Below are 19,936 nucleotides of genomic sequence, written 5' to 3'. Positions count from 1 at the left end.
ATTATCATTTGTTTTGTCCTTTCCGGATTAAATATTTCATATTATTGACGAACATCAAGACCATAAAATGTATTTATGAATGCATGTGAATGATCACAAAATTCAAGATATGGGGGTTAGAAAATGTATATATATCATTTTATGTACTTAATCAATATCACACGAAGAGTGCCATTTTCAGTTTTTCTCCTCCAAAAAGCAGCATGATTAAAATGTGATATTAAGTTACTACAACAGTTTAATAAACAATAATTTAATTACAACTACAAAAGTTTGCAGACTAATGTAATATATGAATGAATAATAGCCTATAAAGAACCTTTTGTGCCAAAAGGGTTCTTTCTTGTGATTATAGAACCTTTTTTAGCATAAAAGGTTCTTTGGAGTTGAGTAAAGACCCATATGCTTCATATATAGAACCCAAATGAACCCTTTTTCCTAAGAGTGTACTTTAAAAATGGTTTAAATTTAAGTTTATTTCTGAAAAAATTTGCTAATTTCTTGCATGCTTTCATTGATTTCACAGGACCTGTCAGTGATACCCTTGCTGATTCCCTGTCATCAGTTGGTGGGACATTACCACACTTCCTGCAAGAACCTGAGGATGCTTACATAGTCAAAAACAACCCAATCAAGCTGCGCTGCCGTGCAACTCCTGCCCTGCAGATCTTCTTCAAATGTAACGGGGAATGGGTCCATCAGAATCAACATACCTCACAAGAGTACATGGACCAAAACACTGGTAAGACACACATCTTACTGCTACTGTCTGCTACCTAATCATTTCTTTCTTAGGAACATTTGATATATATCCAGGCAAGCCTATTGGTTAACCTGTAGTTCAAATTCACTTAAATCTGTGACCTGTTAGCTCCCCAGTAATCTTTTTTTTCTCTCGTTGATTTTCTGTTCTGTATTTATACCATCTGTTTACTTCAGCTGGGAATAAATATGATGAAAGGACAATTATTTGGTCAGTTAACTTTATTCACTACTATATAATTTGTAAAGTTTAGCCCATATATTTCTTCATAATGTATTTGCTGTCTTCACACTATCAGCTGTTTTTTTTTTCCCAATTAGTCTGCATCATAGAAGAGGTTTAGACATTTAGATGCTCATTGTGATATTCTCGTAAATAAATAAAGATCACTGTTGGTGTGATTTGGCAATGCAATGCTATATTGACATCTGTCATGATACAATAACATTGCTCTTTATGCTTGTGATTCAGAACTGTGATATAATACAATACTCACTTGTTTCTCATTCAGCATCACTGGACATCAGTCCGTTGTGCCGCTGGGTTAAAAAGAAATATTGAAATAAAAAATAAAAAATAGTGAAATTAAAAAATGTAGCTGAAAAATATCTCGTATCAATTTATTTATCTCCTTCCCCACCTCTACTTTTGAAGTCAGCTGTAATGTTGGTTTGTAAGTTCTGTAAAGTTAATCTCATGTTTCCTTGGCAACTTGCTGGCTACAATGATTTCCAGTGCAATTTAGGCTAAATTACAGGAACTGTCATAGGAACATACTCGACAGTGCTTTTATTAGAGGATATCTGCTTTTGTATTACCAAAAAAAGAAAATACCTAATCCACCTGCTCCTCTGAAGTGTGATTAGTCCACATAGACGTTTGCCTCACATGATGGCTTTCTGGCAGGAGGAGCCGTTTAATTGCTTCTGGAAGTTCATTATTGTGTGATTGCTGTGCTGTGAAATTGTTGAGGGCCTTATAATTGAAAAATGAAAAATCACTACAAATTATTTTCTCGTTTACATGTGGGAAAAGTCAGAGAAGTTTAGGCAAACTTGCTTTACAGTGTTACCGTCACATACTGTAAATGCATTGCTAAACAAACATTAAACATTACTTAAATAACTAATATAATAACTCATTTAAATGCACACATTTATGTGGCTGTTCTCAGTTAGTGCTGGATTGTTGTGGCTTAGAACAGGAAGAGGAAGCTACAGTATATTGAGCATTTAATCACTGAAATGGACATCCCAAGATGGTCTCAATTTCTGCTTTTACATTGATTATATGTTTAGCAATTGGTCAGAAAAGTCTGGAACCATGTATCTTTTCTGTATTTTGTCCCCAGTAAAGATGGAGGTGACATTATGTATGTGATGATTCCTCTGGTGAGCTGGCAGGCTGATTTAACACAGATTTTCTGCTTTTACTGATCCCAGTTTCATCTCGACACTGTACATGCATGCTCAAGACATTGCAGCATGTTTTCTCATCCCTATTTCTGCACCTTTGAGCATTTGCATTTCACGGATCCTTGCACACGGATTCATCACACTATTGCCCTCAAAGGACAAATCATCATTACAACTTTGAGTCAGGTCCAGTGGTCATAAATGACGAACCACAACGATCACATTTCATACGTGAAATAGCATGCATTAGGTTATAGGATGTCACATGCTCATTCCACTTAAAGTTTTCTTTATCTAACTTGCTATCTGTTGTACTTCAGATTTAGAGCAGATGTCTTAGGACAGGTTGCTCAGTGTTGCCTACTGGCCATCTGCCTCTGTCCAGCCACAATATGGAAAGCAGTAATTTCCTCTCTTGAGAATATACTTCCCCCATTACCAGGTTCACTGCCTGCAGTGTTGCCAAGGCGATGAAATGTATCAGTCTGGACCCAAGTGGATTTGCAACTCTCCATTCGGCCAATCACATTGCCAGCTTTACATCAGTGCTAAACTCATAACCAGTGATAACGACATCCTTTATAGCACCCCACCATGCCACCGTAATGGATAACAAAAAGGGCGATAGGATTAGGAGGACGCTAATCAGAGCCACAGATCTACAAAGAATTGGATTGTATTGATTAAAGCATGGGTCTTCAATGTCATCGAAAGTGGAAGATAAGATCTCTTATTTACCAGGCAGACAGATAAGCAGCAACACATTGCCCTTGAGTTTAGTCCATGTGCAGATCGAGAGCTACCAATCCAAACCTTTTGGACAGGGTGCACTGTCTTGCCTGTGTGACAATGTCTGGACTTAAAATTTTGTGTGATTTTTGTTTGTTATAGCAAAACAGAAAAGTCTTCATTTATGTTAGGAACAGAAAACAGATGACAGAAGGTCAGCAGAAGGTAGTGTCATGTTTATAGCTGATAAATATAGCTGATTTTCTCCTTCATGAAGAAACAGGAGACAGTGTTGATCAACTCAAATGTTTGTCTGTATCGAATTCATTTAACGTTTTCCCATGGTGCATTAACTGGCATTTCTTTAATGTGGTTCTCAAATTAGTGAACGCACACATAGGGGTGTGACAGAATATGTTTGTAATGTTAGAATATGTTTTATTGCAGTTCCTATTGCAACACAAAAATATTGCTCCTCTCGTTCTGTTGACAATACAGATGGGAAGAATAGGTGAGAACTGACAATTAATATGCCTTCATCTCAACAAATTGACAATTTAATGAGAATGATCCTGAAAACTGTCCTCTATTACTGTCAATTTTGTAGACCTCATGTACAGTAACTATTCAGGCCCATCCATTTCACTATAATCAGGCTGATCTCATGAAATAGCGTGTGTATTACACGCCAATTTGTATTTCCATTTTTGGCGTGCTATCAACAAGCATAATCGCTTCTCAGTGTGTTTATGAGCGCCGTTGACTTAACGTTACATTACTATATATATAAATGAATGACCTACCCCAACCCTGTCCCTAAACTTAATAAAAATAATATCGCTCCCCAGATGTAGATCTACATTTTGCTTCGTTTCGCTCGGACATTTAATGGCGTGTACATACACGCGGAGTCACTCGGACATTTAACGGCGTAGACATACGCATACACGTGGATTGCTCAAAATGCGTATAGATAACGCGCCACTTGACTTGAAATTGGCGTGTATGTATACGCAAAAGTCATGTCATGTTGTTATAATAATCATCATTACATGGCTCTATTGAATACTTGTATTATAATGTATTAAAATTGGTTATTTTAAATTGTTATAATACTTCACATTATTACACTTTTTTTCATCAAATAATCACAACTTTGTTGAGTATAAGAGACTTCTTTCATAAAAATTCAAAAATCTTACCAACCACAAACTTATAAATGGTAGTGTACATTTAGTACACTACCATTAGTGACCAGCTAACAGTTATATTTTATTTATAAAATGTCTCTTCTGATACATAGTGGAAATTTTCATGAGCAAAGTTGTTTATTATTGTAAATTATCATTAGCAAAGTGATAGTGCCTCCATCTATTCCTGCTTGTAGGCACACATCGGTACTTACAAATTTGCTGTGAATTCCATGATTGCTGATATCTGTACAGTGTAATTTTTTTGTTCATTAGTGCCATAATCAGTACCAAAAACATGTTTAATACATCAGCTAGCCTAATTATATGCTCTCTTACGGTTTTTGCCCCAGCAAATCAATTGCTGATGTACTAAATGCCTTAATAATCCAACCCTTAAGGTGATGAATGTGGTTTATGATGCTAGTTACTGAGCATCCCTGGTGCTTCAATAATTTGCTTGGCTAAATTGTAGCACAGCAGGAGTTGAAAAACGTCTCGTTTATGCTAGTCTTAAATTGACTGGTAAAACAGCAAGATGCTTTCTTCCCTTTCAACATGAGCATTAATACTGCTTTAAGAATCAATATGTAAAAACTTGTAATATATTTCCTTTTTATTCTTCAGTGTTGACTGCGGAAGAGATCTGAAATGTTCAAACGTGTCCGATGAACCTCATCCTGGAGAACTACCTCAGGTTTTATTTGTTACAGGCTCTGGAGTATCAGCCCATGAGAACAGTTATAGAGCATACGGTAACCATCTTATGAAAAATCCTCCTCCTCTAAGTCATTTATCACAGATTTGCCAAAGGAGGAATACAAGACTGTCGGGCAACTCGCTGTGCCTCTATTATTGTCATTTACTGATAAATGACAAGCTGAAACTTCTATGCAGCAGTACACAAATAAGACCCACAGACTACTCCATTTAGGATTATAACCTGTGGATTGTGAAGAAAAAAAAAAAAAAACGGTGTTGATAGTGTCGGCGGAGAGAGAATCCAATTGAATGTGACCAGAAACTATACAAAGCTTTTTCTTCCTTTGTAAAGAATTAGAGGCAAATAGAAAGAGGCAGATCCAGACTAGTTCTAAACATCATAGGGGTCACAGGCAATGGCTAGACCCGATAATGAGCTCTTTGTGCCCCTGTCATACCTGAAGTGAAGGCATTGAGTCCTGGTGACCAAGCAGAAGTGAAAAACTAACAATGACAATATCTGGCCTCTGGCAGTGTGTCTGAATGCTTTTCTTCTTTGCCATGGAGTGTCACATTCTAATCGTCGGGAATCAAGTCAATTTGTTCCTGGACTTTTATGGGTTGAATGAGTGGGAGTTGTTAACTAGGATCTGACATGTGCTGGTGTTTGCAACTTAAAAGTGAACAATTTTTACTTCAACGCTATTTAAAGAGTTTGGTTTTGTTCAGAGTCATTTATTTCATTCTTTATTTTCAGCTCTACATGAATATCGTAATGCAGCTGTCAAACAGACAGAGTTGTTATTACTGCTCAAAACCCTAGCTTTTCTCACACAATTGAGAGAAAATTATGAGCATGCACAGTAAAATTATTTGAGCTCACCATTGCAACTGCCATCCACTCAAAACCTGTGAATAATAAAACACAGAATAAAAACTCTTGTATGTGTTATCATCGCTCTTTCATTGAACAGCCTAATTGGTTATAATGGGAGTGATGAAGTTGTCATGTCATGCTGTTTGCTTTCACACTGCGATTGGCTGTTGATTTATTCCTTTCAACTGAGAAAACCTGCATTTTATGGGATATGAATATTAAATGTTTAGAATCGTACACACTTATATATTAAATATTAGTATGTTCATATACGTTTTGTATTTTTGTATGAATATTACTAATATTACTAAAATATAAAGTTGCTTGCTAACCTTAGTAGGATTCACCATATGTGTTAATTTGCCAGTTTATTAGCACTCACCTAACATCTTCTGCCTTTCAGCCATCATTAGTTCTGCTTTCGTTTGTTAGGCCTTCTGGGCAAACATCATATAACAAAATTAATTATTCATAAGCATATTCTTTACATTAGCAAACTTTATCTAAAAAAGTGCACATCATAAAACATTGGTTTTGCTTTCATTAATTGGTATTCATTTCATAGTGGTACATGTAATAATTATCATTATACCGGGCTGTTTAAATACTCGATTCTGATCGGCTGGATGGTGTGCAGTAAAACCGTTTAATGTACAGGTAGTATCTAGTCTTTCGTTCTCTGGCAAGATAAGAATGGGAAAGAGTACCTGACCCTGGTGCATAACCCAGAGACAAAACCACAAGGATGCCACTTCATCGGATGTGGAAAATACTTAGATGATTTATGTTTGCAAGCCCCGGCAACACACTTTGTCCTGTTGACAGCTTTAAAAAATATCTGTCAAAGTGTCCAGAAAATGCCGGAGCGTTCTATTTGCTTCCGAGACTCATCCCTCTGTGCAAACTCGACAGCACCAAAAGAGTTTCACCAGGGAGCCGATGGGGCTCAACTACCTTGGCAATATGCTAAAAAGTATTTGTGAAGAGGTTGGCAATAGATATTTCATTTTTGCCCATGAATTTAAACTGTTTATATTATTTTCCAAATCTAAATTGTATACTTTAAATTCTTGTTGTTCAGGTGGAAGGTATCTCACAAATGTACACAAAGCATAGTTTGCGGAGCACTGCCGTTGGACGACTCTCTGGTGTAGGACTATAAAGTCACCAGATCATGTCAGGGACAGGCCACCGATGCGAGGCGGGTTTGCGTTCATATTGGGCCCCATCTGGAGGGCATGGAGAGGGCAAAAGATTGCCTTGTCACTGTGAGTGTTGCCTGCCATTCATAGCCTGAATAATTATAATAAATCCATTGAAGAATCATTAAGTTAGCTATTTGCTTACTGAGTATCGGATCGGTGCATCCCTTTATCAGAGCCGATACTGATATTGAGTATCGGATCGGTGCATCCCTAGTTATCGGATCCAATACCGATATTGAGTATCAGATCGGTGCATCCCTAGTTATCGGAGCCAATACCGATACTGAGTATCGGATCGGTGCATCCCTTTATCAGAGCCGATACCGATACTGAGTATTGGATCGGTCCATCCCTTAATCAGAGCCAATACCGATACTGAGTATCGGATCGGTGCATCCCTTAATCAGAGCCGATACTGATACTGAGTATCGGATCAGTGCATCCCTTTATCAGAGCCGATACCGATACTGAGTATCGATCGGTGCATCCCAAGTTATCGGAGCCGATACCGATACTAAGTATTGGATCTGTGCATCCCTAGTTATCAGAGCCAATATCAATACTGAGTATCGGATCGGTGCATCCCTAGTTATCGGAGCCGATACCGATTCTGAGTATCGGATCGGTGCATCCCTAGTTATCGGAGCCGATACCGATATTGAGTATCAGATCGGTGCATCCCTAGTTATCGGAGCCAATACCGATACTGAGTATTGGATCGGTGCATCCCTAGTTATCAGAAACGATACTGAGTATCGGATCGGTGCATCCCTAGTTATCGGAGCCGATACCGATATTGAGTATCGGATCGGTGCATCCCTAGTTATCGGATCCAATACCGATATTGAGTATCGGATCGGTGCATCCCTAGTTATCGGATCCAATACCGATATTGAGTATCCGATCGGTGCATCCCTAGTTATCGGAGCCAATACCGATACTGAGTATCGGATCGGTGCATCCCTAGATATCGGAGCCGATACCGATACTGAGTATCGGATCGGTGCATCCCTAGTTATCGGAGCCGATACCGATATTGAGTATCAGATCGGTGCATCCCTAGTTATCGGAGCCAATACCGATACTGAGTATTGGATCGGTGCATCCCTAGTTATCAGAAACGATACTGAGTATCGGATCGGTGCATCCCTAGTTATCGGAGCCGATACCGATATTGAGTATCGGATCGGTGCATCCCTAGTTATCGGATCCAATACCGATATTGAGTATCGGATCGGTGCATCCCTAGTTATCGGATCCAATACCGATATTGAGTATCCGATCGGTGCATCCCTAGTTATCGGAGCCAATACCGATACTGAGTATCGGATCGGTGCATCCCTAGATATCGGAGCCGATACCGATACTGAGTATCGGATCGGTGCATCCCTAGTTATCGGAACCGATACTGAGTATCGGATTGGTGCATCCCTAGTTATCGGATCCGATACCGATACTGAGTATCGGATCGGTGCATCCCTAGTTAAATAGTCTAAGTGACTATAGTTATTCATCCACAAGTTTATCAAGCGACCAGAATACTTTTTGTGCACAGAAAACAACAAAAATTCAACTATTTTGTTTTCTTCTATTTGGGCCTCAGAGTGAATTCACATAGTGTAACAGCACAGCGCTACGTCAGAACGTAGGCTGACTATTGGCCGACGCTGGTCAAGTGTGAGATTTGACAACGTTCTGATTTAATATATTAATATCAACATAATATTAAAATAAATTGAATTTGAATTGTGTATCCTGTGTTGCTTTGTTTATTTTACTCCATTTCTGGATCTGTCTGGATCAGTTGAATTGAGCCATTAAAAACTGAATGTGATTGTGGCTATAAATATTTGAATTTAGTGCTTCAAGTTTTCGTGAACACAAATCTTAGAGTAAAGCCCTGTTACTGTGTCACTTCTTTTCTATTTATACTAATTTCTTCTCTCCTCTGTCTCAAATCATTTGTCAGTGACTGCACAAAGCTTCAGGGCAGTTGTAGCTCATGTGGCTCAGTCCAGCTCTCTGTCATGGAAGAGAGAGCCAGCTTACTGCTGTGAGTTATGACGTGTCTGAATTGACATGTGATGTGGTGTTGACATCTGTTAGCGAAAGCTTCTCAGAAAAAAAAAAGCTTCTCTCTGAGAAAGTGCCTCTGCGCTATAGATGGAAGCTGACTGCCAATGAAGGACAGAGAACGAGAGAGAGAGGGGACCTTTGCAGCACAACAAATGGAAGCTGACTGCAAAGCAAGGGCAGTGAAAGAGGACAAGTACAGGGCATTAACCTTCATTTTGCTGTCTTTTTTTTAAGAGGAAGAATATTATGAGAAATTTCTAATTTAAATCAGACATGCAAAACACATGCTTTTCAGGTTTCAGACTGTTGCACTTGAGCAAACATATAACATATTGAGAATATGTCTTCACCATATGTAGTTTAAAATTCTTAGTCCTCTCCACTTTTTGTAAGGTAATCGTTGCGTTTAAGAGTTTTGGTTTGGTGTAGACAACTTTAAGACCAAGTAAAAGCCTTGGCTAACCAATAGCGTTAGCAGTGGACTGAACAAACTGGTAAGCGGTAATCCTGCTATTGACTACCATGCTTATCAATGTCAACTTTTAGAAGGGCGTGGGCGAACAATACGTTTCATTAATATTCATAAGGAAAGATATTCAATTTTAGAAAGCTGTTACTGGCAAGCCTTAAGTCAACAGATCCAACACAGATGACACATACTTAACCATTTTTCAACAGGGTTACACAATGCTCTTTCTAGCTGTATGCTTTATAGTTTCCATCTCTCCTAAACAGTTCAGATAGACCTTTATGTATTATATCGTCTGCGTATTTACATATGTAATTTGTTGTGTATTAGAAACCATTTATTTAGCTTTAATTTGTTGTTGTACAATTAACAGCTAATATTTTACCATGAAATGAAAATTCATCTATTTTCTAAATGCTTCTTATTGATCTTATTGTGAACGATTCATCCAAGAATATATTTTTTTTCATTATTTTTGAGCTTGTAATTTTAAATCAAATTTTGATCTTCCAGTAAAACAAAAGACTCAGTGGCATATGTTGATCTTCTCCAAACATTTAGTCCGCTTACACTCCACCCCTTTCTCACAATTCCACTGCAAGCTCACATTCAGATCTGCCTCAATCCAATCAACCGATGGATAGAACTCTGGCTTTTTTCTTTTGCAATAATAAATTTCTCTCGGATGTATGTCACAGTATGTTATACAATATTTTACACAGCTTCCGTTTCATTGTGACTTTAATGGTACCGGAACAAAAACAGCCGAATTCTAAGAGTGGGAAACAGGGTCGAAAATTGTAAGGTATAACTAATTTATATATAATTTAAAAACATTTGGTTTGAATAAATGATTCAATGACTAATAAATACTTCTCTTGTTTCATTACCGGATGATTCAGCGTTTTTAAACGAATCTCTGGAATGAATGATTTAATGACGAATACATTTTTAACTGTCACTTGTCAACTCCTACTGATGTAACAACGTCATTATTTGAAATGTTAAATTAATATAAAAAGGTGATAAAATCGATTTTGTTACTGTAGACATCAGTGTTTAAAGCTTTTATCCCTACACTTTTGTGATAATTTGAATTATTGTAACACACAAATAATGATACTGTGTGGTTGAATAGACTGAAGCTGTTTCATACCTATGCATGACAACGGGCTCTCTTTGGCTCAGCGACAGCGCCAAAGCAGATTTTAATATTCGCCGTGATCATACTTTCCAAAGGTTTAATAGACATAGCTGAATCGCTGTCATTATTACGTAATAAGATTGTGGGGTATTTAAATCGAATTTATTGATTAATTGTGCTGCTCTACCTTACAAAGTGCAGTATATAATGAGAGAGAGAAAAAAAAATGAAATAATGTTAGCCCTCAAACATTGGTTTAACACAATTAAAAGACCTGTAATGGTTCCTCAGGAAGGGTAGCTTGGAAAGGAATTCAGACTTTAGATGCAATGGACATGCTATTGCAGAAACACCCTTGAATATAGCTGTTGTGCGTATATGTCTTTCAGTTCATTTTTTATTTTTAAATTCTTGAAGTCTTCCCTTCATTGCTCCTAATAGCACTTTGTGCCATGGCAGTTATGATAATTATTTATTTGGAGTTACGCTGGAGGGAGCTGCCATGCAGAGCGGGTGGGGAGAACATGAGCGTGTGATGGAGGATGACATTAATGTGCTATTAAAGCTTCTACCCCCCTGAGCAAAGTGTTACATTCACCACTGTGAGCTCAAGAACACACAAATGCACACAATGAGATGAGTCATTTGGAGGAGGTCACTCTAATGCTATATAAGTTCATTGAGAAATGACCTGTTACCCATAGCCATTTGGAATCTCACACTGTATATGGCCACATTAGTAATGCAGTAGTCATTTAACTGATGCTTTAGTATAAAGCAAGCCTTATTATTTGGTTAGTCCCCCATGGAGCAAGCTGGGGTTAAATGCCCTGGTTGTGGGTGCAATGGGTACTTGTTTGAATATCTGCTGACAGTGAGAAAATTGTCTAAAATGGTGTGTGTATTTATAATTATATACAAAAATACATATACAATAATATATTGATATAAATTAAAATGTATATGATTGTATAAGACATTTTATTTAGGCCTAGGTGATGTTATAACTATATTTATTTATTTAGAAGGTATAACAAGTGGCAGAAAAAAAAACTAGCAATAATGGTGCAATTTAATTTTCAAAGATTTTCAGGTCATTTTTTAGTGAGTTGCATTTAAAATCCACTTGGCTCAAAAATCTGAGGGGCATGTGCTTCTTTTAGTTTGAATGAGCATGGTACTGTGACTAATTAATTTCTAAAAGTCCAATATTTCCTCTCTTAATTCATATGAGCTCAAATCTAAGCTTGAGCTTCATTTGCAGTTGGCCTATGTCACAGTTTAGCTTCTTGAACTCCTCATCAGTTACTTAGAAATGCTTACTTCAGTTCTGTTGGTTGTTTAGGATGCCAAGCTGCTAGTGCCATTGGTTGTTTAAATTACTTCAAATTAATTTATCCATTCTACATTCATACGTAAACAAAATATCTGACTTGGAATACACCAAGTACTGTATGCAACAGCTTCATTTGCTGGTCCTCCAATCCAATGGCTGGCGCTCTCCATGGTGCTGAAATAATATTTCTCTGCTACAGCGGGGGAGACCAAAGCTGCAAATCAGTTGCTGGAAGCCTTTGCTGGAATCACATGGAACAAAACATTACACGGTTCTCGCTGTGCTGTGCCATGTCCTGTTCTAAGTCTGTTCAAACACCGAAATACTACTAAAGTCAATCCCTGTGGCTGCTGCCTCTTAATGTTTGCAGCTTTCTTTGAGTCTAGCTAGTGAAGTATTACGAAAGGAACCGGTGTAAAGCAACGCACATTAAAAGTGACTTGGAAATGTTGCTGATTGATGTTGTGCTATTGTGAACTTGAAAGTGTGGTTCTTTTTGAGTGCTGCTTTTCATATGCAATGCTGTCACAACTATGTGCCTCCTATATCTTGTTAGGATCTTGTTAGGATGCGCACAGATCACCAGAAGCATCCGCTTAGTAGATCTAAAACTGCTTGAGGTAAAGCTTCAAATGATTGTCATGTCCTGTCAGTTTCTGGCCATTAAATATAAATATAGCTACATATAACTTAGAGGAGACCTGAAATATGTTTTTATTTTTATTTTACATTAGTGACATGAGTTCAATCTCATGCTGACCATCTTGGTCATTGTCAAAAGGCAAATGAGATGCTAAAGCGTAGAAAATACAGTACACCATTCCACTTGGGAAGTACATAGAGTATATGTTTTTATTTATTTTACAGATCTGAGGTGGATTACCCATTGTTGCTTTCATTATGCCTATAAAGGGCACCACAAAATTGTATTCAAACTCTCATTAAATGCATATAACATTAAATAAAGCACAAAGAGTACCTGAGATTACCATTGTCATGCTTTGTGGTGTTATACAGCCTCAACATCACAAAAATAGAAACCGTTTATAGCCTTGTTTTGCCAATGCAGCTGGTTAGTACAAAAACGCTGATTAACATGGAAAAGATGCATTTTCTGGTCGGGACTGTGGAAGTCTACTTAAAGTAAAAGAGTGCCGTATACTGTGTATTTAATATCTATACTCTAAACCGAGAATCTCTGTATAATTGTATTTTGGCCCCAATGTCAATTTAACCTTGTATTTCCAGGTTCTTGCTGATTCCCGACCAGAGTTGTTGTAAAAAGGGATGCTGATGGATAAAAACATGGTGTCTCTGGAATATCACCTGTCACCTGTTGTCCTGCAGGAAATGTGACTTTCTAACTGAGAGAAAGACCATCTCCTATTAACATTTTACTCATATTTTCATCCATCAGGCATGATTATGCGCCGTCATTACTCATGATTTTCTTGCCTGCCGTCTGCAACTGAATTTTATCCCCCACACTACGCTGTCAATGGAACATCTCAGCTGGGGAATGATGAATAATGTCTGTGTCTCTCAGAGTCCATGAAACACAGGCGTCTGTCTTGCTATGTTTACCCCTGACTAACAGTACCATGTAGAGTCAGCTCAAAAGCGAAGGTAATCTGCTTTCATGATCAATACATCTGTGGGACAGACAGGATGCACCACGCTGCTCTGGTCTGCTTTTTTCTTTGCAGTCATTCATTTTTGGGAGAAAACCAATTCAAGAAGGCACTTGATTAAATGAGATGTTAGTGTTTCGCCTCCCCGCTCTCCCATGACTCTTTTCCGCAGTGGCTTGAGAGCTGCTCATTTATTAAGGGAAGAATCACATCCAATTCTGCTAAATCACACGTAAGTGCCATATGTGGTGCAAACAGCATTCATTTTGTGTCATCTCGGCATGATCTGTCTTTAAAGATTTGTGTTCATTTGCGAAGCCTTTTTGTGTTAACGACATATTGACAGAAGTTGAATTGGCAGCGTAATTGGGAATGCACTAAATGACATATTTTCAAAATTGATTGGACAGTGGGTTGACTGAATGACTATTTAACTAGTTGCTCTTTAAGGGATTTCACTTTTCCTGTTTCTTCTGAGAAAAGCTTTCTTTTGTGGAACACAAAAGAAGATATTTTTTTAAATATGTCTCTCTTTCTGAGATGTTGTTTGGACCCCAACTGTCTTCAAAATATCATCTATTGTGTCCCTACTTTTGCCATGAATGATTTGGCCAGGTCTTGCTAATCTGTTTTAGGGGAGTCACAAAAGAAAATGAAAACATAATGTGTCCCACTTCTGACGCATCCTATAAAAGACAGATGCATTTTTGGTTTATTAAAACAAAAACATATATTATAGTGATTAGAACCCTAAACACACTAATTGTGGGTTTAATATTAATAATTACAACAGGCCATGATTGTCATTCTAACTTGAACTTGGTTTTATGTCTTAAAATGATGTGGAATCGAAATAGTTTTTTCAAAAATTTTCGAATCACAATGTTATTAATCAATTAGCATAGTGGTTTTGGATTGAAAAGTAACATTTTACTACAGACTAGGGTGGCCTTTCCCAAATGCACCATAAGCTAATGCTTCTTAGAAATGCAGCCATATATCTGGTTCAATACATGTCATAGAATATTTACGGTAAAGGTTCAATACACTACCTGATTAATCTTTGCATTATTACCTTAAGGACTAACAAAATGGAAATAATTTCCCCTTGTTTTTACTCAATGTGTCCATTTAATGGTTGAAAACACAGTGTGAGATACTGAACAAAAAACAAGAAGATACAATACAGTAGTCATCATCTCAATATGTGCAAGTAAAAACATATTTGCAATCAACAACATTATTGCTGGTCACCGGCATAAGGTATGTTTTGCATTCTGGTTTTCTGGATCCCAGTATGGGATGCTGGTTCCTGGTTTTCTGGATCCCAGCAGGGAGTGCTGGTTACTGGTCCCCAGTATGGGATGCTGGTTCCTGGTTTTCTGGATCCCAGCAATGAGTGCTGGTTGCTGGTTTGCTGGTCCCCAGTATGGGATGCTGGTTGCTGGATCTCAGCATGGGATGTTGTCTTTTGGGTGCTAGAATGATCCCAAGTACGACCACAACCAAACTTGTTACAGATCATGTTTCTTAGTGTGTGTTCATAGTTTCAGATCATGTTTCTTAGTGTGTGTTCAAAAAAAAAAAAAATCAAATAAACTTTTATTAATTAATTGATAAAGAAACATTTTGATTTGGTCTGGTTAACTGTTTATTGCTACACACGAAAATCCTCATTGTTAAACAGAAACTGCTCAGTTTTTTGTACAGTCCCAATCTAAAGAGTGATGCTAAGAAAATGCTGCAGTTAGTGAAATAAAATAGATTCACTCTACCAGTGATGATTGAACATTAGTGATGACACCTGGTTAGGAGAATCACTGAAGATAAGATGAACAGAAAAACAATTACTGACTTCAAATCACCAAAGGATTATTAAATAACTTGCTTACCCCATTTTTTAGTAAGAGTGGTTAGCAAGATTTAGCCTTAATAAACTACAGTATTTTCAGGTTTTTATATTGCAATGTGAAAAAAAATACCTAAAAAAGCATTGTTTAGACGGAGTGAGAAAGAAAGGCACAAAGCAAGTTGTTGTTAGCTATCCTCTAATTGTATTCAATAGTATTATATGGTAGAAAATTAGACTGTTAATTAAAATAAACGTATTTTCTACGTTTAAATATTGATATGATTTATATACCAAAATAATGATCAGGTCTAGCAAAGAAGGATTTTATCTTACAAATCTATGGAATCTTTTTTTGAAAAGAGGGCAAGAAAGAATGACAGTGTGTATCGGGCATCAACCGTAGACCCAGGAAAAATAGTAACTCAGTTTTGCTGCATGAATATGCTGGTCCACCAGCTACACCAGCACTATACCGCCATAAACCAGTCTGGACTCCATGCTGGATTTTTCAGCAGGGATTGTCTAATTTTTTTTTAGGGGGGGGGGGGGGGGGGGGGGGGGTTGAGGGCGTTGAATTTGTTGCAAAAGCAGTGCTTTGATGGCTGGAGCAGTGGTGCTTTAAAGGGGATGAATATAGAGAGGGATTCAGTGTGCTGACAGTCTGGCAGTTACTGTTTCTAAAGTGCAGACACTGCCAGCATGCTAAACCCCTCTCTGAGAAGCTTCATCCCTTCCACTGCAAAAAAAATGTAATGAAATAGAAACTTTCTTGTCCAGTCTATTCAACCATTATTATTGCAATATTTGTTCTCAACAACCAACCAGAAAAGCCATTTATAAAATGCATTATATAATGTATATCAGTAAGAGGCAGTAGTAAAGAGGCAGATGTCCCATCTGATTTGCATTGTTTTAGCTGCCTCAATAACAATTTTATTCATGTTTTTAATTTCTAAAATCCTCTTCATTGTACATTGACGCACACACTACCGTTCATAAATTTGGGGTCAGTAAGTTTTTTTTTTCTAATGCTCTACATTTTGTAACTCGCCGTACAAGACGAGAGATGTGCGGATCCATATGCATGGCTTTATTCCAAAACATGGTCATAATACAGGCAAGGTCAATAAACTGCAAACAGGTGGCAGAGGCATGGCAGAGTAATCCTTAGGGCAAGCGTGGGTAGACGATCTGCGAATAATATCCAACAGGGGGCAAGGCAAAGAGAGATAATCCAGGTAAAACAGCAATAATCCAAACGAGGTACAAACAGTGTCTAAAGGGCGAGGTTAAGGGTGAATCCAGGAAACATGTGCAATAATCCGAACACAGGAAAACACAAAGGACAAGGCAAGACTAAGGCTGCGTCCCAATTTGCCTACTTATACTACACCCTAAACCTAGTATGTTAAACAGCACTTCTTCACGTTAAACCGAACGTAACTATTTTGACGGGTTTCTGACGATGAAATGCTGAAGATAAACGTGTACTTGAGTATGTATAGTACATGAACTTGCGGCACTCATTTGAAGAGACTCATTGAACAATCAGATTTGATAGCAGTCTTTAATATTCACAGTCACTAGTTCATATAGCAATTTCATATTATGATCGGCAGTGAATAGACAGATCTGTTATTTCGGCTATGCGCCGGTGGTTCTACATAACCACCAGACTCGCGCATCCTCCTTTTTTCACTCGTCTTTGTAGTTGTAACCGAATTCCCGTCCAACGTGTGATGGGTTGTTGGCAATATTAGACGTTAAAGTGTGCATCGATCTGCACTTTGGATTCTGACCGGACCATCCGGGTCTCTTTGGAACAATCAGTTGTGCTGCTTAAAATTTTGTGGAAACTATGTTTTTAGAATTTTTTGATGAATAGAAAGTTAGAACAGCATACACACACACACACACACACACACACACACACACAAATAAAAAATAAAATCTTACTGACCCCAAATTGTTTGAACAGTGTTGGTATTAAGGAGAACCACAATATCTGGCTATATAGTTTGAGAGAGGAAAAGTGAGGATGTGTGAAACACTTCAAGATGTGAAGTGTCATGTTTGTTTGGGCTTTTTTGCTGCCATCTTCCAGGGCAAAATTCAGAATGCAGTGTCAGCATCATTTCTTCTGTGTATCCCCTTGCAATGGGGCTCATTCTAATCTCACAAGAAAAAAAAATGTTTCAAAATGAGCTGTGCCTTCTTGAACTGATCTGTTTCCATAAAATGCTTGCCATCCTTTTATCTTTGAGCTGCAATAGTAATCCCTGTATAGTTGGCAGGCACTTTCATACTTATTTGATATTTATCTCTGGTTAAAATGTTCTGGCACTGTTGTTACGAGACTTATGATACAGGAGCATTCAGAGTGATGTTTCAGCAAGTGGAGTGCATTAAAGTGGAGGAGCAAACAATCTGGACTGGTTATTGTGGATCTCAACATATAGCATAAAATTCCTTTTAATTCGCATATTTGTACTACTTTGTAAAGTCTGTAGGGTATAGGGATAATGTAGGAAAAATGTGAAGAGTTCAGATGCAAAAGCCTCTAAGTGCCATTTGAAATTTTCTTCTAGAATGGTCATTTTTATCAAGCTTGTATATTTAAGTTCAGTGATTTCACTTAAATGACAATGATAATTACCTATTAATTGTTATTTAAGTGAAATTACTGAACTTAAATATACAAGTTTGATAAAAATCATCATTAAAGAAGAACATTTCAAATGGCATTTAGCGGCTTTTGCATCTGAACTCTTCATGTAGAAGATGAAACTGATTAACAGTGAAAGCCCTTACTAATGCAACAAATCTGCAAAGAGTGACTTCAGGTTCTCTACAGGAAAGTCAGACATTTTGAAAGTCAAGGAACATTACATTTTATTTCCTAAGTTTTAACAATCACAGACTTAAGAGCTTGAAGGGTTCAGGTTGTTACAGTCTCATCTGAAGATATTTGTCTTAAATGAAGCCTCGGGGGTTAACAAGCGTCCCTGGCTCTTGTGCTTTTAGGCTAATGCAACTTCAGCTAGCTATTTTCATCTTGCTAACGATCTGTGGCACAGACAACAAGGAAGGGTCTCCTGGGACTGTGGGGGGGTTCTTTCTTTCAGTAATGCACTCAAAAACTTGGAGCAGGGAGATCTGAAACTGGAGTTATGTAGGGCACCTCGTGAATGGAAAAGCAACCAGAGGCCATTAAATTTTCCATTGATTTAAAATGAATAAATAACAATGCATACGTTATTTTTAAACTTCAGTCTCAGAATTCAGAGAATTCTGGTACCCTTTCATCCTTCTGACACCCAGCGTATATTCTTACAGTCAATCGACATTAAGGACCCTGACTGAAGTGACCAAACTCTGGAAATCAATACTTAATGGGCTTTGACCTGAAGTGAATTCAGATGAAGATGTTAATGCTTTCTGTTTCTCGCTATACAGGGCTGAAAATCCGTGAAGTGGCGATCAATGTTACTAGGCAGCAGGTGGAGGATTTCCATGGTCCAGAAGACTACTGGTGCCTGTGTGTGGCCTGGAGTCACCTAGGAACCTCGAAGAGCCGTAAGGCCACAGTCAGGATAGCCTGTGAGTATACTAGTGGTCTCCAATTGGGGAAAATAATAAATGTTTTAAAGTCCCCATGAAACCAAATTGACCATACTTACTTTGTTTGCCTAAATTGATCGTTTTGTGGTGAACAATTCATACATGCAAGTCAATCCACACAAAAAAATGTTTTGGCTTAATAATCTTTAATCAAATTTTGAAAATGCCCCTCCCCTCTGCTTTGGAGGACCTTGCCCGAAGACGGCATTATATGTAGTCACGCAATACTGACGTTGTTAACATTAACAATTTGAGAACAAAATATAATTTGCACTTTTTTTTACGTGATGTGAAATGATAAGCGATTGTTATATTTAATCAGTGCGATTTATTGCAATGCAATCCTTAGTTGGTCAGTACAAATGTGGATGTTACTTGTTCAGATGACATTTTCCGGTAAAAATTCTAATGTTGGTCACACTTCCAAAAAGAATAATCTGTGATTCTGAATGACAGTATCCACATCGGCACGGCGACTGACAGCCGCACACTCTCCTCAAAACATTGGATTCATCTGCGCTTTGCCGTGTTGAGGCACAACTCACGTAAAGTTGATAATTCCGCTAATGACTGCAATTGAAGATTTCAAACAGAGATAAAGCTGCAGATTACTTTTGTTTTTATTCTAATCATCATAATCATTTATTATTGTTTTTAAGAATTATTATGTTGTATCATTATCAGTTGTTATCAATTCACAACTTTATTCCACTTGAATACCGGGAGCGTTATTTTAATCCTACCTGAAGCTGAACCATTTTTTGACATTTTTTCTAGTGTTGTCTTTCTATGAATTGAAAGATTTTTGCATTGTACATAAAAAAATAAATAAAATAAAATAAAAAATCTGATGTATAAGCACACAGTGAGGATAAGGCAGAACTGTCCAACTGAACTGAACCAACGACACCTGCAACTCTAGCAGA

The 19,936-nt window shown here is 37.6% G+C and overlaps 1 protein-coding gene across 5 annotated transcripts in view; it reads left to right on the top strand.

The window, feature by feature from the left end:
* unc5db (unc-5 netrin receptor Db) overlaps positions 1 to 19,936 on the top strand; it is a 141,656-nt gene that overhangs the window by 81,792 nt on the left and 39,928 nt on the right. For all 5 annotated transcript variants that reach the window (XM_089130360.1, XM_089130357.1, XM_089130359.1 and 2 more), the window contains exons 2-3: positions 527 to 742; positions 18,846 to 18,989. In XM_089130360.1, coding sequence (XP_088986486.1) covers positions 527 to 742; positions 18,846 to 18,989 — 360 coding nt within the window. The remainder of the gene's footprint in view (positions 1 to 526; positions 743 to 18,845; positions 18,990 to 19,936) is intronic.

Source organism: Pimephales promelas, chromosome 4 (genome assembly GCF_988280905.1).
Source record: "Pimephales promelas chromosome 4, fPimPro1.hap1.1, whole genome shotgun sequence".
Classification (NCBI taxonomy): domain Eukaryota; kingdom Metazoa; phylum Chordata; class Actinopteri; order Cypriniformes; family Leuciscidae; genus Pimephales; species Pimephales promelas.
The sequence above is the reverse complement of the archived record's forward strand: the minus strand, read 5'-3'. Positions and strand labels throughout refer to the sequence as shown.